Here is a 26,479-nt window from a genome sequence, read left to right as displayed (position 1 = left end):
ACAGCCTCCCTGTGCCCCACACATCAAGGAGGAGCTGGCTAGGGTGAAGAGGAGCCTCGGCCCAAGTGAGGTGTGCAGGGCAGCAGCCCGTGGAGGGCACTGTGGGGGGGGAGGCGGCTCAGGAGCCCCTCTCCCCCAGTACTGCTGAAGCACAGCCCCCTGCCTGCGTGACCCAGGAAGTTCAGAAGGAGGAACTGAGGGAGAGAAAGAAAGGAGACATCGACAAGAGATACAAACCAACCAAGATGCACTGGATATCGAGAGAGAGACAAACAGGCCAGGAGAGAGAGGAAAATCAAATCGAACAGACAGGAGAGACACGGGAAGGAGACTGAAGCCAAAGGAAAAAGAAAACAGAGAGATATTCACCCAGCAAGTTGTGGATGGAGCTCAAGGGATCAGAACGAGACTGCGGTCAGGTTTACAGATGGAGCTAAGGATTTGGTCCAATTCCCGGGATCCCCACTGTGTCCCCCTGCTGGCGGAGGAGCCCAGGCAGGGTCAGAGCCGGGCGCGAGGGCCCTTCCCTGCTCATGTGCACTGGCTGGCTTCTGCTCTGGCTCAGGCTGGGGTGGTCATGCAGACACAGGCCTACCCGGTCTCTCAGGGAATGCCTCCCCAAGGGCCAGGTCCAAAGGCAAGAAGGGACTCTGCAGCAGCGAAAGAATACTGGCCTTGCCTTCGGGAGGCCTGCATTCAAGTCCCAGCTCTCCCACTTGTCAGCCCGGTGAACTATGTCAAGTCTTCCAGCCTGGCTCTCTTACCAGTAAACTATAAATAATAAGCCCCCTACCACCTCGCAGAGCCATTGGGCAGAGCCATGGAAGGGCATCCAAGTGGACTCTTTAAGTTGTATAGTGCCAGTAATATGAGAAGGGATGAGCCATTCGAACCCATTTCTCCAGGGGCTGGGGTTGACCTAGAAGTTGCCAGAGTCTTGGTATGCAGCACCACTCATGGTGTAGCAAGAATGTCAAAGAGAAGCTCACAGCATCAGCCATGTGGGGAAGAGTAGGTTCCAATATTAACCACGAAAGTAAAGTTTTTTCCTGTAAGAAATCTCCTGTATTTTTTCATCACCAAGACTTGGGATTGATTCACATAGAATCAGGTTGGTAAAGCACATACCACTGAAGACACTCTTAAACTTTAGTCCAGCAGGGAAAGTTGATCTCTCCTGGGATAATTGATGGAGCCGGCAGAAGATAATATATTATTTCCCCTGGGGCTTGGAGCTGGTGTTTTGTTGTTGTTGTTGTTTGTTTATTTTGAGTGACACAGATCAAAAGGAAGAACAGAGCTGGGGTCCAGGATGCTTTAAAGCAACTCTTGGAGGGGCTCCTCGGTGGCTCAGTCAGTTGAGTGTCCAACTCTTGATTTCAGCTGAGGTCGTGATCTTGGGGTCATGAGATTGAGCCCTGTGTCGGGTTACACATTCAGTGCAAAGTATGCTTGTCCCTCTCCCTCCCTTCTGCTTGCTCTTGCTCTCTCTCTCAAATAAATAAATAAATAAATAAATAAATAAATAAATAAAATCTTTAAAAAAAATAAAGCAACTCTTGGAGGTACAAATTAACATGTGGAAAGACTATAAAGGAAACTCTACTTTGGGGACAAAGAGCTGGGCAGCACAGCTGTCCACTGAAGCTAGGAGAGGGCTAGGGGGCTGTAGAAGCCATGATCAAAAGCAGGCTGTGGGCACTGCAGGGCCTAAAGCATCCCCAGTGGCTTGAGGCTAAGCAGGGGCCCAAGAGAGAAATAAATGGGGGTAGGGTTGTAGTAACATGGCTGCTGTGAAGTAGAAAGGAGTGGACTTGGTGATGCAACTGGAACTGTCCCCCAGACTGGCCCTCAGTAATGCATTTGAAAAGTAACTGATGGAATGTGCTCAGGATACTAATAACATTAATAGTTAATACAAATGGTTAGCACTTACTGTGTGCCAGGCCCTACTCCAAATGCTTTGCCTGCATTATTGCATTTAGTCCTTATAAATGTCCTCCTCCAGCATCCATCACACCCCATCCCCACTGTGTAGCAGACTTGCAGGCTGGACAGGGTTGACCCCAGTCCTAGTTCTATGGGTACGTCCTGGTAGATCTGAGCCAATCAGGGTGACCCCATAACCCATGGCAGAGGAACACCTTCAGGTTGATCTAAGTAAAGTGTAGACTAGAACTTGACTTAATAATGAGGGAAGAAAAGAATTCGTTCTTTTCTGTTAGACTGTGGTATGTGCAGGTGTGAGGCCTGGAATTGCCGGCAGCCATCTTAGGATCATGGGTGAGCCATACTGAGGATGAACCAATATATCAGGAAGGCAAAGCCAAAAGAACCACAGAGAATAAGCAAAAGCCCTGATCAAACTATTCCTGAAACCCTCATGACTTTAGGATTTTCATGTGAATTAATGAAGTCCATTGTTTAAGGTAGTTGAGTTGGATTCCTTCCTCCCTCCCTCCCTCCCTCCCTTCCTTCCTTCCTCTCTCCGTCCCTCCGTCCCTCCCTCCCTCCTTTCCTTCTTTTCCTTCTTTTTGTAACTTACAACTGGAAGTATCCAAACTGATCCAAACTGACGCAGAATATGTCACCCAGGGAGGTGAAGTAACTTGTCCAAAGTCGAGTAAGCTGCCTGAGAGGTGGAGGAGCTGAGATTCAAATGAAAGCAGTGTGCATTTAGAGCCCGTGCTCTTCCAACAGCATCAGGAGCCCCACGGCAGCCGCGCTCTGACCACACAGCAGCTTCGTGCCAAACCCCTTTCCACGGCATCTCACTGCATCCTCACAACAGCCTGCAGAGACGGCAGCCTCCCTTATCCCTGCCTTCACACATAGGGAACTGAGGCTTGACCAGGTTAAGCAACATGCTCATCATCACACAGCTCTGAAACAAGAGAGCAGAACTGAATCCAGGTCCCTGACATGAAGGTGCTGGACCTCCCCTCCCGTCCTGTGGGCAGAGGCTGCCTGACAATGGTCCCGGACAGTCTATTCCACTCCCTTTGAGGGTGAATTGATTTCCAGTTGTTTTATCCAGGTTGATCATTATCTCCATGGCGACTGCACAGATAGGTGAGCATTAAAGGGAGGTAGGAGGTCAATTTTAGCCCAATATTAGGAAGAACGTTCCTATTGTTCCAGCCATGGGGTGGGCTGCCTGGGAGAGTCTGAGCTCTCTGTGGTGGGCAGGCCAGCAGGCCAGGGCTGGCGGAGAAGCCTGTTGCCTGCACGAGCGAGGCTGGAAAGAAAGGCTGACGTTCCGTACTTCTAAAGCCTTCCCCTCTCTGGGCCTCAGTCTCCCCATCTGTACAGCGGTGAGGGCAAGACTGGGTGAGGGCTGAGGTCTCTTCCAGGTCTAACATTCTCGAATTCTGGAATTCCTGGAGGCAGGACTCCAGGCCCCAGGGTCTGGCCAGGAAAACAGAGACAAGGCTGTTTGGCCAGCTGGGAAGAACAGTAGAGCTTATTGAACCCACGGTTCCCTGAAACAGAAACAGCCAAATGGCACAAGCAGAGAAGATAAATTCATTTGTGGGGCCGGTGAGAGCAACTGAAAAAAATGCAGGGCTTGAGGGCCATCCAAGGAGAGCCAATTTTCAAATGGTGGGCTGTGACAGTGTGCCCGCAGGATAGAAACTGCACACTGGGCCACAGTCTGCCCCAGCCAGAAGGAAGACAGTGAACCTGGATGTAACCATCAACAGCACAGGGACCAAGAAGCCCTATCTGGTCAGGGTTCCCTCACATGGGTTCACTTCCCCCAGAGACCGGGGAGAGCTGTGTTTGCCATTAGCAAAGGGAGGCCTTTCGGAAATGTGCCTTAGTTAAACTAAAACCGTTGTTCATGTAACCGAAAGGTGCTTATTTGGCAACACAGAGACCACTCTCACAAAGCTGTGAGGCCAGAATTAGAGAGAGAAGGCCTGGGGTCTCCTTTCCTGCACAGCTTTGGGTGGGCCTTGAGGCCCAGGGGTGTACAAGATGCCACCATAAAGCTTTGGGTTGTCTCTCTGGGATGTTCCCTCCACTCTTTGCTCTAATGATGATTAATGTTGATGTTGTGACTATTTTCAATGTGCTTTGTCATCCGCAATCCCATGTGACCTTCATTACAATCCGCTGAGGTACACAGTGGGATAATTTTATGCCCATCTAGAGAGGAAAAAATGGAGCTTCAGAGAGGGTAAGCCGAAGGTCACTCAGGTAGCAAATGATGGCTCTGGGGTTGAACCTAAGGCCCTGGGCTCCAATCCTATGCCCTTTTCCTATGGCACCCTGCCACATCTCCACCCCCCTTTTTGGGGCCACTGAGGACTGACTTTTCTGAGATGCTCTTTTCTCTTGCTTAGGGACAATGCAGAGCCCTTTGGAGCTGGATTAAAACCACTACAAGCGCCAGCTTTTAAATTTTTTTTTTTTTTTTAAGATTTTATTTATTTGAGAGAGAGAGAATGAGAGACAGAGAGCATGAGAGGGAAGAGGGCCAGAGAGAGAAGCAGACTCCCTGCCGAGCAGGTAGCCCGATGCGGGACTCGATCCAGGGACTCCAGGATCATGACCTGAGCCGAAGGCAGTCGCTTAACCAACTGAGCCACCCAGGCGCCCAGCGCCAGCTTTTAAAAGATCAGTATTTGAAATAGAAGCAATTCTAATGGTAAAGTAAATGTAAAGAAGTCCAACAAAGTTTTGACTTTCTTTATGAGGGTTACTTCTAGGTCTTAAAATAAGTCAAATATTGAAATTGAATTGATTTTAATTAATTTGAATTTAAATGATTGATTGTTTTATTTGGTGTCACCACCCTACTGGTGTCCTAAGTTTCTAGCCTGCCTTTGGCCTATCTCAGGTCCCTGGGCCCCTAGGCCACACTGCTCTGCACTGAGAGGAAATCTCTGGAATTGTCTGTGAAACTGGGCCAAGCTATAAGGCTGGGAAGATGCCTTATCTGGAGCAGGAAGTGGCTACAAGCAGAGACTGGGGTGCCTGAAGGAGGAGTTCCATGAGTGGGGAGGAACAGCCCCATGCTGTCCCTTGCAAGGGGAGGCAAGGAAACGAGGCCACAGAAATGGAGGCCCTGACAGAGCTGTAAGCTATATTCTTCCCGGGCCCCGGAAATGCAACAATGACCACCATCTTCACCCTCAGGAAAGAGGTGGAGTCCAAATCCAGAAGGCACAAGGCAAAAAGGGTGAGAAGAATGGCAGAGGGGAGTGTCAGGAATGTCCAGCAGGGGAACAAGGAAAGAAGTTGGAGATTCCCCGAGTCCCCCTCCCTAGGGGCTCAACCCCAACCTCCTGAGCTCCTTGGGACCAGGGCCCCTTCCTGTGTTCTCTGATTCCTTCTAGACTCCAGTCTGGGGACAAGGGGGCTGGAATTAAGTGCAAGGGTATCCATCAAGAATCCAACTGGAATATTTTCCCACTTTCCCTATTCTTTTTTCAGGAAGTTCTATGCCCAACATGGGGCTTGAACTCATGACCCCGAGATCAAGAGTGGCATACTCCATGACTGAACCAGCCCGGGCGCCCCTTTCCCTGCTCTCTGTGATACTGCCGAGGCTGAGGGGGCAATGGGAAGGATTGTGGGAAGAAGAGGTTGGGAGAATTCTGAGCTCTTTAACAGCAATTGGTAAGAATGTACAAAACTCTTTTAAGTAACGTAAAAATGAACAGCTAGTAACTCTTTGATTCTTTGCCTCAAAAGAAGTAAAATGTGTTTGTTTGGGGAGCAGCCGGCAAGCAGCCCCTCAACTCTCACTCTTCTTGACCCAGTCCCTCCCACCCACCCCCTCTCCTTAGCAGTCCTGCCCTGGTCCCTGAGCCACCCACCCTTTCAGGGACCCCATGGCATCACGGGGGCTGGCTTTTCTCTGGCTGAGGGTGGCAGTGGCTGGAGACCCTCGTATGCTGGTGGAGTAGGCCAAGGTCCCTGAGGACCCTGGGATGGAGAGTTCTTTGTAGAAGTCGGAGCAGTGAACAAAGAGGTCTTTGAGCCCTGGCGAAAGCCCTAAAGAGCCAGTGCCTTGGGCCCAGCCTGCTCACTGCCCTCATACCCCCAAGGACTGGCTCAGGCAGACTGCTGGCTCTGGCCCCTTCTCCCCAAAGGGGATTTCTGATGCAGCTCTGTTCCCCAAATGCTGCAGTGAGGTACTCAATTCACCTGAAATGTCACCAGGGATGAGGCCATCCCCTCGATGCCCTCCCATTCCTTCTCTTTTAAAAGACTTTGGAGTCAGACAAATTTGCTTTCAGTGTTAGTTTCTACCACTTACTGGTCAAGTGATCCTGAGCAATTGACAATTTTAATTGAACTTATTTCTTCATCTGTAAAATGGGAATAATGGTATCATTCACTTCATCGGTTGGTTACACAATGCCTAGCACATGGTAAGCACTCAGTAGACATAAGTATCATGATTATTATTCCTAATATCTATCTCCATTCTCTCTTTCCTGTTGACCCCTGCTGGGCTTGACCCTCAAGTCTGACCCCATCCCAGCAAATGGGTCCATCAGGTGAGAAAGCCTCAGCTGAGCCTGAGCTGGGCTCTTCATGGGTGTGACAAAGTGTGCAGTTCCCCAAGCTGGGGGGATAGGAGTGGGAGTCATGTGAGAAAACTTCAGGCACTAGGTACAGGGTGAGGTTGACACTGACCTTAGATGATTGAGTGGACTTCCAATGGCCACGTTTGTGTCACTTACAAGCACTCAACTCATATAGAGTCCTGGAATGTTCAAGAAGTTCACTGGTTCCTCTTGCACTGTTGGTGGGAATGCAAACTGGTGCAGCCACTGTGGAAAACAGTACGGAGTTTCCTCAAAAAGTTAAAAATAGAGCTACCCTGCAACTGATCTAGTAATCCCACTACTGGGTATTTACCCCCAAATACAAAAACACTAATTCAAAGCACCTCTATGCTCATAGCAGCATTATCTACAATAGCCAAACTATGGAAGCAGCCCACGTGTCCACTGATAGATGGAAGAGGTGGTGTATATATACAACGGAATATTATTCCACTGTAAAAAAGAACGAAATCTTGGCATTTGCAACAACATGGATGGAGCTGGAGAGTATTATGCTAAGTGAAATAAGTCAGAGAAAGACAAAATACCATATGATCTCACTCATATGAGGAATTTAAGAAACAAAACAAACAAGGAAAAAGAGAGAGACAAACCAAGAAACAGACTCTTAGCTATAGAGAACAAACTGATGGTTACTGGGACGGGGGGTGAGGGATGGGTGAAATAGGGGATGGAGATTAAAAAGTACACTTATCATCATGAAAAAATAATAAAATGATAAAAATTAATAAAATAAATAAGTTCACTGATTTTTAAGTTTTGAGGGGGTTCAAGGGACCTGTAAGATGGCTAAACTTCTGAAACCTCTTTCCAGCAAAATGTAGAACCCTACATGTTTTGCATATAATTTTAGTAGGTTTATCTGTGGACCTCAAGTTTACCTCTATTCATCTCACTGCTCAGAGGGGTTAAATAATTTGTCTGAGGACCCACACCTTGCAGGTGGCATAGCTGTGACTTGAATCCAGACTGTAATTGTCCTTGCTCTTGAAAGAAATGTCTCCATCTTGCTCTTTGATTGAGGCTGTGTTCACTCCCCCTCTTGGGCACTGGGAGGCTTTGCAAGCCCACGGTGGGCTCCTTGGGGTCCCCAGGAGGTTGTTCAAGGGTTAACTCAGGTGGGTCCTAAGCTGGGTAAAAGGGATAGAGCAAGGCCAAGCCAGAGCTCACCCCAAGAGCGCAGAGGCCCTGCACGTGGTAGTGAGGGGTTAACAGAGCTTGAGTGTGGCTTTGTATGTGTGTGCTCGAGAGCAAGGTTGCATGTGCGAAGGCGCACGTCTCTCGCTTGTGCGTGTTGGTGCCGCAGGAGTGGGCCCGCAGGCCAGCCTGGGAGAGAGGTGCCGCAGTGTCCTGGTATGAATGGGCCTCTGTCTTCAAGGCTGTGTGAGCCTCTGTGTGTACAGGTCCCATTAACTCGCCCTCAGCCACATGTGGAAAGGGGAGGAGAGGCCCGGAGAAGCCCAAACCACTCCGAGTCCTTCTGATTTTAGAATGAAGTCAAAGACATAGAAGAAAGAAACTATAAAGACCCAAACTCATATATGAATAGGGTACACACACACACACACACACACTCTCTCTCTCTCTCTCTCTCTCCGGGGCTGTCATGACCTTCTATTTTCAACCCTGTTGCTAACCTCCTGTTACCTATCTGGGTACTTTGGGGTGAATCTTCAGCTAATGCCCTAAAACAGATCCTAGATTGCTGACCCTATTTACCTCTGTGGCTATCTCAGCGATATAGTCTGTGTATCTGTCTTTGTCTTGAGTCTGGGTTTGGCTTCTTTCCAGTCTCACCTGCAGCTCCTGTGATGCACGCTCATAGCAACAACCTAGCCAAGCAGGCCTCCCTTGCACCGTTATGCCTGGGATGGACAGGCTTGGCTCAAGTCCTGTCCTGAGCCCCATGTCCCCACTTTCTCTTCTAGTCCTCTCTGGGTCCCTGTTGCCCTTAGCTGTGGTTTGTTTAATGGAGCGACTCCTGTCTGGGAGCAACCCAGAGCTCAGGACACAGGGAGACACTTGTCCAAACTGGCTATTTTTTCACCAAAGGAGCCAAACCACAGTGATGGGCTCAGTGGCCTGGCCAGGTGCCTTCCTCATCCCTCCAACCACTAGCCTGGCCCCCATTCCCCTGTCTGGGCCTGATTACCAGTGGCCTCTGGTTTAGGACTCCTAGTTACCTATTGGGAGACCTCCTCAGCTGGAGCCTGGCACCCTGTGTGAGGGAAGAAGGGAGATCTGGCTTCTGAGGCAGTAGCTGAGACACAGAGAGATACCCTGGGGACCAAAGAATAGGCCCACAGCCCACAGAGACCAACAACCATACCATATTCACCCTTCTCTTCCCAGTGCCTGACACAGAGTAGGTCCTACAAGAATAAATGAGTGAATAGTTGGATAGATGGATAGATAAGCAAATGGGTAGATGGGTGCGTGGATAAGTAAATAAATGAAGACTCTTAGACCCAAGTAGATATTCTGATAGAAACCTAACTTGGGGGGTGCCTGACTGGCTCAGTCGGTAAAGCATGTGACTCGGGGTTGTGAGTTCAAGCCCCACATTGGGCATAAAGCCTACTTAAAATAAAAATTTTAAAAAAACAACCTAATTTGATTCCTTGATCCAATCATGGGAAGGAAGGAAGGAGAGACCTAGGTCTAGAAGGTACAGCCATCTCACCCCAGAATCTAAAGGAAATCTCTGAGCTCAGACCCTTTATAGCACATCTTTGAGATTCCCCTGGAGGTCTTATGTTGAGGGAAACTGGCCTTTTCTCCGTGGTCTTTTCCTCAGGCCCCTTCTTGCAGAGGCTTCTGTGCTCACTAGAAAATGTGCTCTGCAGCTGAGCAAAGTAGCAATGAGTCAGGGAGGAGTGGAGGGTGGGGAGAAATGAGGCTCAGGCTGATGGTTGTGGTGCCAGGAACGGGGTCTGGGGACAAAATGTTTTAGGCTGGGACTAGAGCAAAGTGTTATGTGCTTGGACTGGGAGATTGAGGACATTTCCAGCACCTAACACAGGGACCTGGCATATAGTAGCCACTTAGGATTTTTGAATTAACCAATTAAACATTTTTACATCCTGTTCTCTCTGGCTAACACCCCAAAATCCTTTTCCAAGGGGCATATAGGATTCTCAAGAGCCCTGGACCACTAAGGACCTTCCTCTGAGGGTAGAATGAATCAAGGTCAGCAGCTCTACTGAGGGAAAAGGGGGCAGTGTTTGTCCACCCCCACCATCCACAGTCCCCCTCCCTCACCCTCATCCTCCCTCCTACCACCAGTTACCTTGGTGTTGATCCAGAAGCTGGGGGTACCAGGAGGGAGCAACACAAAGCCTCCATGCTTATGTGTGTGCGTGCATGTGTGTATGTGTGTGACTGTGACGGTCTCATCTCAAGCTCTGGCAAAAGGCCTCCTCACCCCACTGCCACAGGATGGTGTACGGGGCTGGGGCTCTTGGGGTGGGGGGTGGTCCTCTGGTGGAGAAAGGCCTTGGATGATAAGATGGGAAACTCCACACCACCCAGGCCACAGCTGCAGAGCTCAGAGACCCCATTCAGGAGTCCCGTCCCCCAGGCCAGGCCCAATAGATCATCTCTGCTGCTGAGCTCTTCATGGAAGGAAATGCTTAGAGCTTCTCCAGGGGTCTTGCTGCTGGAACATGCTCCTCAAGTTTGATCACTATTTCTTGCAGCAATTTGCCTTGAGAGAGGCCAAGCAGCAGCCTTTCTTTACAGCATATCCATGGTCAAAGCTGCCCTCTGAATTAGATCTAGAAAGCCTGGGTTTTGAGACCCAAAGAGGCTTGCCTCTAGTCTGAGTTGAGCCTATTTTCTGAGCAGACACAGAACTGTTGGCTCAGGGCAGGCAAGGAAAGGCCTCGTGAGCCAAGAGAAAACAATTAGGAGTAATTACCATCAAGAGAGGCCCCCAGTGAGGGGTGAGGGTGGGAAAGGCCAGTCTCTTTAAGAGGAAGCTGAGAGTGGCAGACTGATTTTGGGGAAGAAATCGGAGAGAGAGTGGGAGGAAGGGTTGAGAGTGTGTGTTGTCTTTCTTTTCCAGTAAAAGAGCAGGACCCTCCCCCCTCGGCCTCGGCCTCTAGCCTGAACTAAGTTCCACCTCTACAGGGGCTCTGTGTAAGGAGGTGGGGGTGGGGGAGCAAGAGGGCACAGGGCTATGCATTCCTGAGATTCTCAAACCGGTTGGAATGGCAGAGGAAACTCCATACTGAGGGGACAGAGCAGGAGACACAGACAGAAGTGAAAAGAAAAAATGGAACACTGCGGAGCACCACAAATGTCTCCAAATGTTCCTACACACACACCCTTGATTCCTGAGCTCCTGTGGGGATGAGCTCTATCTGCTTGGTATCGGTATCTCCCTCCTCACCACCCACCCATCCTTAGCCCTCCCCCTTTCTAGGTTAGGATCAGAGGCCTCAAAGGAAATTTTGCTAATGTGGGCAGCCCGGAGAGTTGGGGGACAAGAGTGGGAGGCAAAAGACAGTTGGAGAAAGGGTTGTTGTGGGAGGGGTGAAGGGAATTCTTTGGTACCCCTTTCTGAAGAAGCCAAGAGGAAATGAATCCCAAGGCAGAGGGACCCCACCATTCTCCTTGACCCTCCAATCTAAGGTGAAGAGACAAGGATCTCAACCCTGCTCATGAGACAAAAGAGGGAGAGTTAGCCTTTGCAGACCTCATGGAAGGTTCTCTTCTTTGGTTTCACACTGAGAGAGACCCCATGATGTCTGGGTCACGTGCTCGCCCTGTCTCAAGATGAAACAATGCTGGCTGTGTGCATGCAGTATCTCATAGGGCTTTTAGGGGCTTTGGAGACATATGTTCTTGGCTTGGAGTCCCTGTTCCTATCACTGACAGTCTGAGACTTTGGGCTAACTTATTCAATCCCTAAGCTCATTTTTCTCATCTGAGAAATGGGGATAAGGAATAGTACCTACATCACACACTTGTGAGGACTAAATGAGATAATGTATATAAAGTGTTTGGCACAAAAGGCTGGGACTAGGGCCTCAATAAATGCTTATTCTTATTGTTAATATTATTGGAAGAAGATAGCTCTAACTGCTAAGTGGATGATGCATTTGAAGTCAAGGACCCTGGGTGGGACACAGTGTAAAGCAGACACGAGGTGAGGACTTGAATCGGCGGGGGGGAGGGGGGGGGGTGCTGGCAAAAAGGGAAGCATAGGCACCTGAGACACAGAATGAACAGAATTTAAGTGAGAGACAGACAAAACACAGGAGTCAATTGATGTAGAGATGTTGGGGTTCAGAGCTGATGGCCAAGAAAGCATTAGACGTCTTTGGTGCAAAAAGGTGGTTTTATTAAAGCATGGGGATAGGACCCTTGGGCATAAGGAGCTGCACTGGGGTTGTGACAGGTGACTGATTATAGACTTTCAAGTTGGGAGGGGGCTAGGGACAGTACAAGCCTCTACGGTATTTTGGAAACAAGGTTTCCAGGATCCTGGGAGCGGCTAGCTACTGATAGGAAAAGGTCATTTACTACCGTTTAGTAAAAACTCAGTCGTACGAGACCCTTCAGATGTGTATCAGTGGGCCATATGCTTGGAGAATGATTGCTAACACGTATCTTGTGGGGTAGAGATAAAGGAAGTTCCAAAAGAATTTTTTTATGTTAAAGTAGACTCACAGGATCCTGAGGAGTCGGGCTGATTTCTTTTTGCCCTTAGCGAAGTGTCAAGATCAAGGCAACTGAGCTCCCAGAGGAAGGTCACTCTGCCTGTTTCAAGGCCTTGTCAATGGGCTGTAAGTAGTAAGGAAATTTAATTGTTTCTTATTTCCCACATCATAAATAATATAGTCAGATACGAAATGCTACAGAGAAGAAACGAAGGTAACGGAGCTAGGGAGTGTGAGAGTGACGCTGCACCAGAGCCCAGAGGTGGTGAGGGAGTGGGTCAGGAGGAGATCTGGGGAAAAGCCCTCCAGACACAGGAAACAGGAAGTAGAACCCCCGTGAGATGGAAGCAAGTTTGGTTTGCTACACAAACACCAAGGAGGCCTGTGTAGCCGAGACCAGTGAGCCTGGGCTGAGTGGGAAGGCAAGCTGTTGGAGGTGCAGGGCCCCGTAGGCCATTGTAGGCAGAGATCACTGGCCGGTGATGGGCTGATGGGAAATGGGGCACAGGTACACAAGGAAGCAAAACAGTTTTCCTGGAGTTCAGAACAGTGTCTGGAACATGAATTCCTTGAGGAACAGGACAAGCCTCCTCACCGTCCCCCCCGCCCCCAGGCCCTTTGTAACTTTTTGCAGTGCAGAACCACACCAGGCCCCACAGGAGCAGTCGGGGACAGAGGCTGACTCTAACTCACAATCCAGTCCAGGTCCCACTTGGAAGGAGTCTTGTCCCTGTTCAGTGATGAACATGCAGATCCAGGCAATCGTCAGCTATCTTTAACCATATTCAGTAATCAGAAAACAAGAATGGCTTGAAGGCTTCGCTCCTCATTCCAACCATTTTCAAATGGCCGAAAAAATCTTAACCATGCCTAGAAAAATATTAGAACTCAAGAATGTTCTGGAGACTACAAGTGACTCTTCTAACTCACACAGATAAAACCATTTCACCAACATAGTGGAAGATCTTTCAGAAGCTGGCGCTTTCTTATGTTTTATTCTCTGGAGTGTGAGCTTTACAGGTAGAGAGGTTAGATTGTGAGGAGGAAGGGGTGCAGGAGAGGGGCAAGGAGACAAGGGATGCTGTTAGCAGAGTGGGCTGGAAGTCCTGACTGGTGTGTTTGGCTCAGGAGGGCCCTCTGGCCAGCTCCACAGACAGGTCTGGTTTTAAAAAGTGCCAGGGAGCCATGGATTTGCACGTTATTTGCGTTCCAGGCTTCAATTCCAGGTATGTGGAATGAAATGAATGAATGAACAGTATTCAGGCTCTTGGTTAAGGGGTGGACTCAGGAATCCAGACCACACTGAGGATCCAATCACTGGTCCCACTTGGATCAGGAGACATAGACACAGAGACAGAATAAACAGTCAAAGAGACAGAGAGACAGTCTTAGAGAGACAAACACCACCAAGTCCTTTTTCACCAGGGAGTTTCCAGTCAAAGCAAGAAAGCAAAATCCACAGAATTTATTTTAAATAAATCAACTTTTAAGAACTAGGGAGAGAGTTACACACAGGTAGATAAATGCAACATCATCCCTGACTTATCTCCACCTCTGTCCCTCCATCATCCACGCCCAGCTTCTAACTGGAGTGTGCACCAGGAGTCGGCCTTCTTGATAAGGTCCCTTACTTGGTGTCTGCCTAGCCTCCAAATTAGTTAGACTCTAAGGTCCTTAAGGACAGGTGGCTTTTATTTCCTTGGTCAAACCATCTTTTCACTCCATCCTCCAGGGCCCCCAAGTCCAGTGCTTAAACACATGCTTATTAAACACCCAGTGTAATGGGTTCCCCAGAATATCAGATGAGGCAAATGCTCTCCAAGAACTTAGCTCTGGCTAACAGACAAGACACAGGCAGCATGTAAAATGGTCCATTTAAAGGACAAGGCAGAAAGGGACTCAGTCTCAATCTACAACAGCACTGGACGTAAAAAAGATGGAGAAGACTAGAAAGGTGTGTGGTTAGAAAAAAAAAAAATACTATGATTAGCTCCTTGGGACAGAGACTGAGGCCCGGGAAGGGCATGCTAAACTGCCAAGGAAGATGTTTAAGGGCAGAGTGGGGCATTAGGTTTGGGACCACAAAGGAGGTGCAGCCCCCCTGCACATTGCCATAAGCAGTCCTCCTTCCCCAACCCTTGAAATGCTGTCTTCTCAATCAACGTTTAATGCAGTTACCCCTACTCCTCACTGGCCGGCCAGAGAAGCAGCTTGCACTCCTGGCTTGAAGAAAAAGCACCAAATCATTCACCTGCTCTCTGTGACAACAGGTCTCAGTCCATTCCTGATGTAAAAGACAGATTACAAATATGGAGTTATAACATTTTCTGATTATTTGGGCTACAGCTGTCCAGATAAGAGATTTTAAGATAATGTGATCAGGGAAGGTTTCAGGGAGATGGGATTTGGGTGTGTGTGCTCTGTAGGTACTTAAGAACGAACCAGGAGTAAACTGAATGAGGTGTGCCTAGCAGACTAAAGACTTTGGGCTCCTTGTACATCTCTTTCCCACACTTTCCCTTCCGGACATTGATGTTCTGCAGAGTGGAAGGACAATCTCCAGGAGTCAAGCAGGTGATGGCTACTTGTCAGCTGAGAAAGGAGAAGTCAACAGCTATGATCTGTCCCATTACGGTAAGACTCTGACCTGGGCTTTAATTGTAAAACCAAGCCATATTAACACTGGCCTTAAACTTGAACTTTGAATCACTATCTTGACCGAATTCTATTCCAAGCAGGATTATGGCCCTCCACATTTCAGAATCTTAGACTCTGACAAGACCCTAGGTATCTGGTCCAACCACTCACAATGAGAATTATTCTTGCCCTATCCCTGACAGCCCAGAGAGGCAGGCTGTACTAATATTATTTCAAGGTTTGTCTTCTGACTCAAAGTGTTTGAGTTTCTCTTTTCTATCCCACAGGGGATTCATGTGTAAGTTCCCCCTTATCTTAGTGGGTGACCAGCATGACCCCATATACCCTTATGTCCCTCCTCACCTCCAAAGCTGGGAATGATAGTCATAGCCTCTTAATAGAGGTCAGGATTCAGCAAAGGTGAAATAAGGCTCCGGGCTCTAAGGGAAGATGCTGGACTGAGCCTTACATTTTAGGATGAATTCAAAGCTATGGGTAGGTTCCTTCTGGGCAGGGAAATATGGTGACTTTCCCAGGAGCTCAGCATGTAGCCTGAGTCAACGACAGGGCCTAAGAGTCTATATTCCACCTTGCCCTGGCCCATCCAGGTGGAGCAAGGGAGAAGACAAAGTCAAAGTGTCAGTCGTCTCTCTCTCTTACTCTGGCAAGACATATTTGAGAACTGGAGGGATGGCACAGAAGGACCAGAGGCTGAAACATAAAAACAATGGGGTTCTTAAGTGAATCCTCTCCCTCTCCTTAGGCCTTTCATAGGCCACGTAAAACCAGGTGGTGATGGACAGACTACGCGATGGGGTTGCTGGCAGTACTTCTTCAGGTCATGTGTTTCTGCCCCAGGGCACTAAAACTTGGAGCTAACATTGCTAGGGGCAGTGGGTAGAAGATGCTGGCACAATTACAGGAGCTAAAGAAGAGAAGAGTTGATACCACAGAGAAGTATGAAGTGCCTCATAGATAGAGGAGCCAATTTCCACAATGTCTCCATGAGGAACAAGGAAAAGTACTCTTACATCCAACCCCAAATGGGACTCCCAGGAGCAATAGTGGGTCCCCAGCAACAAATGGGACAGAACTAACCTCCATGCCTTCTTTTCAAATGTTCTATCTGATTTTCTCCGTACAGGGTCCAGGAGTGATTGGTGGGACTGTAGTTCCTGTTGAAGGCTCTGTATCTAGATAGAGTTCATCATCCCTCAAGTGTTACTTTTTAAGAGGAGGTAGGTGATTATGAGCACTGAACACAGGGAAGAAGGAAAAACAGGAGAAAAGGAAGGCAAGAGGCTTTAGTTTAAAGCAGTTTAACTAAGATACTGGTAGCATGCCCTTGGCCATGGAATGCAGGAACCTCCTTCTCCCCTCCCTGGTCATCAAAACCCACCCTTAAATGAAGGAGAAACTAAGTTCCCAGATGCTAGTCCTAAATTTGTTGGCTAGTTCTCTGGAAAAATGGCCCACTACAGATGTCTATATTTGGTTCCCACTGAGCCACCCTGGGCTACAACCTATGTCTCAGCTTGGTCCACCCATGTAGGGTGGTTTCAGGATCACTAACTTCGCCTTGTACATAAATGCACTGGTCAGAAAGGGGGTCCACGTTCAGAAAGGCTCAACAATTCCTTATATATTTTTCAAAGTGCTTTTGTTGCATGTTTCATTTTCTGTTATACATGGCAATAAATATTTGTTGCTTTGGTCTGTACAAAAAGTCTGTGAGGAAGGTAAGACAGATGTTGTTATCTAAATGGACAAACAATAAATACAGACACCTATCTTGTTCTGAGTCCCCCCCAGATAATAGCAAGAGCACCTGAAAAACTCAGGTCTTTTGACTCATAGTCCAAATCTATGCCATACTGCCACCTTTCCATTTGTCACTGAAATACATTAAGTACCAAGAATCCACGTGCAGGAGTCATACACTGAGCCTGCACACTGTAGCTTTCTAAAAGAGAATGTGAAAGGTCTCAGCAACTCATAAATAGAAAGCTATTTATTTCCTATAGAAAAACACAAGAAAGAAAAAGAGAGAAAGAAAGAAAGAAAGAAAGAAAGAAAGAAAGAACGAACGAACAAACGAACGGTGGTCTTCCCCAAAAAGGCAGGCAGTTATGAAAAAGGTAGGACATCTGGTTGCTGGAGTGGAAACAGTAACATTCAGTTAACAATGGAATATTTAAAAAAAATAGTTTTCTTTTCAAATTGTAACCTGTGGTAAAACATAGAAAAATGTACTAAACAAGCTTGGTATAAAACAGAGTAAAATTTTCAAATAAGCCCAGAGAGAAAGCACAATGTTGGAAAGGATGGGGTACAAGGGAAGAAGAGAAAATATTTCATACAAAACTACCTATTACAATACAGAAAAAAGTATAAAACGTTCCTATTTTGGAACTTAAGTACAAAATGACACTGGCATTGGATCGTTCCACTATCTAGCCTGAGGAGCGCTCAGAGGGCGGGGGAGATGCTAGAAAGAACAAAAGGAATAGCAGTTTTTTTAGTCTCAAGTTGATCAGTCCAAATTCCACCCGTTTTCCAGTTGAAAATCTTTGCCTCCCTCTGTAACCTTGACCCCTAAGCCAAAGTTCATCCAGGCCTCAAAATATTGTTAGGAAGTCCACAAACACCCTCCACATAGGGGCTGGGATCTGTGCGTGCTAGAGCTAAAGCTGCAAAAAGGAAATAAATCTACAGGCTAAAGTGGTGAACACATTCAGCCTTTTAAAAAAACACATATCCCTGTGAAATATATATATATTTATATATATATATTAAATTCTCTGTGGTTAGAAACCTATTTAGACTAACTAGCCACAGACCAAACTAGACCTGCATTCATCCCATGCTGGAATTTTACGCTAAAGACTGAGGTCCTTCTTCTTGGTCAGAAGTCGGCGGCAGTAAAAGTGGTGCCTTTGTTGCTCCACTAAACTGCTCCCTGGGTGGGTCTTCTCTGTATCCTGTGTTGTGAGCACATGCGAACCCCTGCTTTAAGGAAAGGCCTGCCTGGGACTTTGGGGTCCCCCCCCGGGCTCATGTGTTCTGCCTCAGGCTGGGAGGAAGCTACAGATGACAAAACAGCCTTGTACAGAAGCAGATGGATCTCACAAGAGGCATATAAATAGGGAAGTCCTGGAGAAGGGACGTAAGCGTGTGACCCCAAGTCCAGTTTCCAGTCACTTTCCTGACAACACATCGTGAAAATCCTGCGTGTATGTGTGCGTGTATATGCTGGTGGTTTTCATCCCTACCTTTTTGCCCATGCCCTTTCCTACCTCTTAGTAAGGCCTAACAACAAGAGTTTATATGAAACCAAGAGTCTGTCCAAGCTTCTCTCGGCCCCCGAATTAGGGACTGAGTGAGGCTGGAGCCCTTTGAAAACAAGATGGCAGAACTGAAGAAGTGAAAAGCAGTCTCTCTCTTCAGCTTAGGGATGTCCCTCACCCCTTTCACAGCACCAAAGTTTCTTTGCAAAAATAGTATCTGAGATACAAAAGGAAAGGCAGATGTGCTTGTGAATGCATCTTGCCAGGGCCTGGTCCAGGATCAAGGGCTTTACAAGAACAGAGGGGTGGGAGCAGCTGTTTCCAAGGTCTCTGGCTGTAGACAACAAAGAGCTGGTCCCCCACAAGGTCAGTGTCGGCTAACTGAGACAGTCTTCACAAAAGCTTTCGGTGGAGAATCTCCCAGACCATCCGCTTCCGGAAGTATGGCATGTGTTGCTGTAGGGACACAGAGATACCCTTAATTTTTTCATTGCTTTTATCCAGACCCAACACTCCTTTCCTTCTCAAGGTTTTCAATTAAAATAGCTTCAGTTGCATTTCTGGTCTTTCAAATTGCTCAATTCTTGATTACATGTAATTTTTTTCTATTGCTATCTCTACTGCTATTTTCTCTTGTTGTAGCCTTACAAACTTTATTGGGCATCACCAGGAGTCCCCAGGCTACACCCAAATGTCTCCAAGAATTTTGAGGATGGTGTCTATCAAGTCCTCTATGTTGAACTTTTAAGACGATGGGAGATCTAAGGCCTGAAAATCAAAAACTTACTTTTAGGGAAAGAGTTATAGAACTGCAAGAGTCAGCTCTACCCAAGGGCTATGGTGGAAAAGTCTGGTAAAGCCATTAATTTAAAGTACAGGACACAAACCATAATCTCCAGTCTCAATCCACTTTGGTCTCTGAAGGACCACATGGACAGAAATAAACAATCACAAACTAATAGGAGACTGATGAGCTGCATCAAGTGAGGGGCAGGGGAGGAGGGCAGCATGACAAATTACACTAGGAGTTCAAGGTGTAGCCTGTGCCAAAACCTGACTGCTAACAAGATGAAGAGAAAATGAAGAAAACTTGTTCTGGTCCCAGTTCTCTGTTTCTTACAGGCTTTGAGGTAGGTGCGGGGAGAGGGGCAGAGAAGAAGGCTCTGTTAATGACCAGGATTCGTTGACTGTAGCATGTGATGTAAGGGAACCCAGCATGTGGCCTATCACTATCCTTTTTCTTGTGATGTGGTCTACGTGGTAACCACCAGTGTTATGGGCCATAGGCAGAGTTCGCTAGGTAGAGCAGGTAGAGAAAAAAAAAAATCTACCGGGCAGCCTAGAGACAGGGTGGTCCCAGGGCTCCTTCCCGAAGGCTCAGCTCACCTGTGTGAAGTTGATTGGTCTGTCTTTGGTAATGCAGTCAGCATATTTGCAAGCAAACATGCCACAGTCACTTCCATTCATCTGCTGTGGAATTTCCTGAAAGATCAAAAATAACAAAAAGGTGACATGTTTCCAAGCTTCCTTCCTTCATATTAGATTATAAATAAGAACCAAAGGATATAAATGTTACAGGTTTCCCTGAATTTTGAAGAAGTGACCCTAAGTCCCTCACCCAGAACAACACAGGCTCAGAGAAAAAAAATACAGCATCTCAGTCAGGTCTTCATATTAATATTAATCTTCGTATCAGGAGACTATCTTAGACTTCCATGACACCTAAAGATATAAAGACAAGTCCCTCCCATAAGGGCCAATCAGCAACCATTTCCCACAGGAGTGAAAAGCTCAGTAAAATAGCTGGGCATTCAGAAAACCTAGTTCTACATAAGAAACACATGACCAGTCTTCCCACAGACAGAGCTTACTCTATCTTCCCCTGAGGAACCAAACAACCAAGCTGAAGTCAGGCTAGACACTAAGAAGGTCCCTGGGAATCAAGCAATAAAACCCTATCCTTCCCAAATACCCTAATATCAGGATTTCCACCTGATGAGATGAAATGTACCTGGCTTTTCTTGCTGAAGAGCTGCCAGCCATTGGTGTCAAACTCTTTCCTTTTCTTATCAATGCTTTCTTGCTTCAGGTATTGCCTAAAGGTATTGGGAGAGAAGGAGATGAGCTGTGGGGACACTGATGACAGCTGCCACCCTAAGAATGAGGTTAACAATCCTTAGGAAGGGTTTGCATCTGCACTTCTGAGAAAAACAGTATATAATGCTGGGCGGGGAAATCTTTGGGCTGCTAAGCTTCCCCTGCAGCTCCCATAATTCATGCCCACCCTGTCAACCCAAGAGAAACAGGACCTCTGCCTCTGACACCCAGGTTCCTTCTACCTATTGTTCCTCCTGAGGAATGAGGTTTGATTCTTTTCCTTGGTTTATATGGTCCTTCAGAACTCGACCACATGGAAGAAGGTTTCTCTAGCAATATCAAGGCAGTTATTCACTATTTATAGTCTTGATTTTCCTGTGTGAAAATTCAATCCAAATCACAATTTGATGAGTGCATACCTCATACAGAGCACTCTTCTTAAGTGCAAACTGTTCGCCTCCTCCTGGCCACCAGAATGGTATAGTGGTACAGTGAGGAATAGGCATTTTGGAAAGACAAACAGATGGGGTATAAAGAGATTTGCATTCTGGTTCCCAGTTGAGCCACTAACTAGTAGGACCTGAGCATATCAAAGTCACCTCTGTGGGTCTTGGATCCTTCAGCTGAAAAATTAGGGAGGTTGGATTAGATGACTTTTAAGTAGTTTCTATATTATATGTACATATTGACTCATTCGTTATTTTAGTGCACTGGGACAACAGTTGTCCCCATGAGGGCATCTTTCTGGTATTATTATATATTTACTTACTCAGACATAAAATATCCATTCTTACCTCAGTGTGAAGATTTCCTTTATTAATCATAATCACTCCACTAAAGGTATCAAAGAACACAACATACACCCAACACCAAACTCTTTTGTTCTCAAGTCCCTACTTACAGGAGGATCCTGCAGGCTTCATTGTTTATCCCACCCATAGAGTCATAATAGGTAATATTCTTCTTTCGAAAGTCCACAACCTGGGAATAAAAAAAAATCTGTGTGTTCATAAAATAAGAAAAATAGTTTCTCAGCTTTCACTTCCCTGGAACTTGGAACCTTTTTTTTTTGTTTAAGATTTTATTTATTTATTTGAGAGAGAGAGACACAGCGAGAGAGGGAACACAAGCAGGGGGAGTGGGAGAGGGAGAAGCAGGCTTCCCTTGGAACAGGGAGCCCGATGCGGGGCTCAATCCCAGGACCCTGGGATCATGACCTGAGCCAAAGGCAGACGCTTAACAACTGAGCCACCCAGGCGCCCCAAACTTGGAACCTTTTGCCAGATTCCCTGTGAAATCATGACAAGTTTGACTGATACTTTGCATTATACCATGCTTAAACTGCAGAGGAAAGAACAAGGGGTTTATTTACATAGTACTATCATGGCCTCATTAATGGCCCTGAAATCTTTTTCTAGTATTTAGGTTCTCCATCTGCCATGTGGGCAGCAGTGAAGACACACAGGCTCTTCAGAGACTGTAAGATGAATGAGATCATTTCCACAGGGTTTCAGAAAGATGGCAAAATATTCCGCATTTTGTTTCTTTATGTGGAGAATTTCTCTTTGGCTTTATGCTTTTCAAATATAATTCAAAACAGATTGTGATAGAACTTTTATATTTTTATTAATATATTAAATGAATGTATCCATGTTCTCAAAGAGTCATAAAAAATATTAAACTATCAAGTATGCAAGGCAAATCATAATTGGGCAGAAAATAAGTCACAGAATCTGAGTTGGCAGGATCATTAAGAAGTCACTTTTTCACCCCATGCCTTGCCTTGAGACTGTTTAGCCTTACAGCTCCCTTCTAAATATTTCCAGAAAAGGAAATTCCACAACTTTCTTCAAAGTCTAAGTATCTCCCACTCTTGACAGGAAGTTCACTGATCTATCCAATTTTTAGCCAACGAAATACTATTCTTTCTCACAATCACCCAGTGAAAATGTAGAATTACTACTCACTATTCTGTATAGTCTAAAATTCTGTAGATTTCTTTTAAATTTGATTAAAAGTAAGAGAGGTACTCACAGCAAGACACCAGTGCACTCCCAGGTGAATGGGCACCAAAAGAATGTCAACAGAAAATACATCCACTTTCTTTGTCCAACGTTTCACTGCCTGATAACCAGCCGTTTTTAACTTAGTGAAAAAAAAGGTATTAAATGCATGCACACTTGGCAATCCCTTCTCTTTACTTCGCTCCATCAACATATTCATGTAGAAATTGATTATCTGTGGGAAGAAATTAAATGTATTAAAAGATACTCAGTCCTTCCAAAAGTGTTGTGTCGTATGAAGGAAAAGCAGTTGCTGTGTTGCACAGCATATGTTATTGTTTCCTTATCAGTTAAGATTTCCACACCCCAGAGCCTCCTGCCCCTACATCAAGTTCTGGAGGCTTGAGGTGCTTGTAAACAGTGAAAACAGAAAAAGCTGATCTAGTTCTAGCTCTAGCTCTACAGATCTGTAGATATCTTATGGGGTTGAGGATCCATACGGGTGCATGCTAGTCTGATCTGTAGAAGACTAAGGATTAGGTCCAAAAATGAGGAGGAGGAGGAAGGGGTGCTAGAAGGCAAGACTTAGAGAAAAGGAAAGGAAGGAGCCAAGCAGTTTGACAGACACAGTAGAGGTACTTTAATCTACTGGGACTGGGTGAGCAACTGAAATAAATCCTGAGCTCACAGTCTAGTGTAATAAAGCAAAGACCAACAGTTCAGTTCTTATATGTGGGTCACCTGGTTGTGCACAGACGGAAAACTGTTCCATGACTAAAGACTGCCTTTTCAGCCTAATAAGTTGGCTTGCATTGGTGACCGGCTCTGGTCTCAAGTAGAACTGAGTGACAGGATAAACCATCAACTGTACTAGAAAAAACACCTCTCAACTGACTAGTAGCTCAGCACTGTCATCTCTGCAGAGGCAGACATGGATGTTGTATAAAAACCTACATTACATGAGACCTGAAAGTCCAGTCACAAACATGAAGAGTCAAGTTTTCCTCCAGAATCCATATGGTTAGCTTTCTCATTTTTGTTGATTCCATATATGCTTCCAATATCAAGTATGAGTCTAAGAAATTTAAACACTTGACACGGAAGATACAGGATTCTTCCTGTTAACGAAACAATGTATGCTCTAACAGTGACTATGTTGACTATGGTTCCCTTTAGGTCTGGGACTCCTTCGTACTAAAGCTTGACAGTTACTGGGCCGGAAGTTACCGCATACTTACTTCATGTGGCCAGCTGAGGCCAGGCCAGTGTCTGTCAACTGCAAGGAATGAATGGGCTAACTGATCCACAGCCTGGAAATATGACTAAGAAAACAGGCACATTTTTCAGAATGCTTTTTGGGGAATGGGAAAACGCCCCTGTCCTTTGACAAATATTTACACACTAGGATGCCAGAGCAGTGAGCTACTGCCCAACAGTAGGCAGCTACATACTGGGTAGGCAGCAGGGAACACTGCCAGGAACACACCGAAACATGGTCGAGACTAGAGAAAGGGCCTATAGATGAGGATGCCTCGGCAGCTGCAGGGAAACCACACTCGCCATGAAGCAGAGCTCTGAGGGTGGGGGTTGAGGGGTAGACTAGGACTGAAGAAAGACACTGTTCTGCCTGCATCTCTGAAGACTGAGCAAGAGGCCCAGCAGGTCCAGAGGACTTGGGTTGTGGCTGATCCTCTGCCTAGTGTGATGCCCAACAGATAAGTGGGCTCAGTTATTTTAAATAATAGTGAATCAAAACATAATTAGGGTCACAGATTTCTCAAACGGAGGTTTTCAATCTAACTCTGTCCCCAAGGGTAATGGTGCCAAAGGACGATTCTAGGCTTGTGAAAGGCAGCCAGGAATGCAGGAAGATCTGCCCAAAAAGCACAGATTTCTAGGCTATAAAACTACATTTTCTAGTGAGAGAAAAACTGCAAGAAGGGATTGATTCCTCTGGTATTCTACTCATCCCACAATATTAGCCATGTTATGAGGCTAAACCCTTTAATCCAAGGGGTGAAGTGAACAGGCAGATGACCTATCAGTCACTGTAAGCCAAACCGTCCATGGGGCAAACAAAAGTCATACACTGTAAAAGGCAATACGGACTCAAGCAGAAAGTGGAAAGAATCAGGCAGAAAGATAAAGACAGCCAAGCACATGAAAGCCATGGAGATGTATCTCCTTTAGGTGCCCTTCAGAGGGGCATCACCTTTAGGATCATTACCCTGAAGTAAAAAAAGAGGACATAAAGGAGTATCATGCTACCCATGATTTTCCTGTTTTAGGAGGAAAGAGTTCCGGAAGCCAACAAAGTGAGACTTACACAGCCCGGCTTGTTTGGTTTCTTATTTTTATGTTTTTATTTTGAGAGTGTGGACCATAAAGCTAAAGACCAACCCAGCTTAAGGAGAACGGAGACCTGATGATCAGGATACACAATTATCTATTTCCTTTGAGAATCCCTCTTCCATCGCTTTAGTTCTGCCTCCAACCAAGGTTTCTCCACTGCCAGGGAAATGGCCTCCTCCAAAGTCAGCTTGTTAATTAGCTCTAAGGAGTGATCTGGGCTCTTTTTCATTTCCTCCATATCCCAGTAGGAGGGAGCTTGGTGGCCTCAATGTTCTCCCCATTAGCTGAGGATGTACAATCTGACATCTGAGGCAGAACCGAGATCCCAGTTTCCTCAGTTTTGCAGCTATTACTCTGTCCAAATGAGGAAAATTGCCATAGTTCGACCAAGACACAGTCCTACCAAGAAAACAAGCTAGGAGTTAAGAGAACAAAAAGAATCGTACATGTCATCTCACAGAGGAGGGTTGAAGATGAAGGAAAAAGACATGAGAGAAGGGATCACAGTGCTTAAGATGAAAGAGAAGCAGTGACTGGCATTTGCTTGTATTTTGTGAAGACAAGGGTCCCTCTCCTCCCACAGGGAGAGCCTTTCTGCACACAAGACTCTCTTAGCTCCAAAAGATCTTAAATTCCCCTTCAAATAGGGGGCTAAAAGTAGTCAGTCAGCCCTGTGCTACTGTTTGTCTTGCCAATATACCAGCATCTGGGGACCACTGCCAGTGTTGGTCCACCTGTCCCTCTTTCTGGGGCCCACACTTGTCTGTCAGCTTTGCCGCAGCTCCAGGGCCTCAGGAGCTGCCCTTCCTGCTGCCTTCACAGCCTTGGCCAGGAGCGCCTGCTTGTCTATGCAGTGCTTTTTTTTTTGGAGGTGGGTGGGGGGGGGGGGGGGGCTGTTGTTTTTGGTGTCTTGTTCCTCTGTGGTTGTATTTGAAGAGCTGCCAGGCTGAAGCTGGAAAAGCTTCTCTTTAAAAGAAAAGCCTACGTTTTTAAACTAAGGCCTCAGTCCTTTTCCTGCATGTTACCACAATGACATAAATGACCACTGCTCTTTGTATCTTCCTTCTCACCCAGTAAACCGGCCAAACTACTGTCTTCTCATCCTTTTAGAAGTAAAATATCTCACTAACAGTAAAATCTTAACTTTTAACCCTTCCCGATTTTACACTCTGAACCTTTATTTTTTTTAAAGATTTATTTTTATTTTATTTGAGAGAGAGAGAGAAAAAGAGGAGAGCGTGCCCACGAATGGGGGGGAAGGGCAGAGGGAGGGAATCTTCAAAAGACTCCCCGCTGAGCATGGAGCCTGATGCCGCTACTGGATCTCAGAGCCCTGAGAGCACCAACCTGAGCCAAAACCAAGAAATCAGACTCTTAACTGACTGAGCCACCCAGGCGCCCCTAAACCCTTCTAATTGGCTCTGGGGAAAAAAAATGTTCTGAAAGTCATGGGTATAACAGTGCTCCTAAGTAGAAACCAAGACAAGTTTCAGGGGGGAAAAAGCCATTTTTCCTGTTTTACTTCTCTATGTTTTCACCTTAACCTCCCTGTCCTGATTTTTAAATTAAATCTATCCTTGTTGACCACAAAGCCCAAAAGACCAGCCAAGCAACAGCACTTAAATACTAGGAGTCAGAAGATCATTCACTCCTCTAAGATCTAACCTAATTAATATAGAAGGTAGACTTCAGGTAAGTTCTGTGTATTGCATCTCTCACTGTGAACATGTCCCCAGGATTCTTCTCACATGCAAATTCAAGTATCAAATTATCAGAATCACTGCTAAAGTTTTAGACAAAGACAGGCAGGCAACACCTATTTTTATGGAGTTGTGACAACTGTAACTACT

The 26,479-nt window shown here is 46.4% G+C and overlaps 1 protein-coding gene across 4 annotated transcripts in view; it reads right to left on the bottom strand.

Moving 5' to 3' along the window:
* Positions 1–13,703: 13,703 nt before the first annotated feature.
* The window catches only part of SENP1 (SUMO specific peptidase 1), a 53,574-nt gene continuing 40,798 nt past the window's right edge, over positions 13,704–26,479 (bottom strand). For all 4 annotated transcript variants that reach the window (XM_035002780.1, XM_035002781.1, XM_035002782.1 and 1 more), the window contains 5 exons: positions 22,309–22,512; positions 21,176–21,255; positions 20,189–20,273; positions 19,564–19,659; positions 13,704–18,633 (listed from right to left, as the gene is read on the bottom strand). In XM_035002780.1, coding sequence (XP_034858671.1) covers positions 18,571–18,633; positions 19,564–19,659; positions 20,189–20,273; positions 21,176–21,255; positions 22,309–22,512 — 528 coding nt within the window. In that variant the 3' untranslated portion in view covers positions 13,704–18,570. The remainder of the gene's footprint in view (positions 18,634–19,563; positions 19,660–20,188; positions 20,274–21,175; positions 21,256–22,308; positions 22,513–26,479) is intronic.

The sequence above is a fragment of the Mirounga leonina genome, unplaced genomic scaffold (genome assembly GCF_011800145.1).
Source record: "Mirounga leonina isolate KUSES-001 unplaced genomic scaffold, KU_Mleo_1.0 Mir_126, whole genome shotgun sequence".
Lineage (NCBI taxonomy): Eukaryota > Metazoa > Chordata > Mammalia > Carnivora > Phocidae > Mirounga > Mirounga leonina.
Note: the sequence above shows the minus strand (reverse complement) of the source record. Positions and strands in the feature narration are given on the sequence as shown.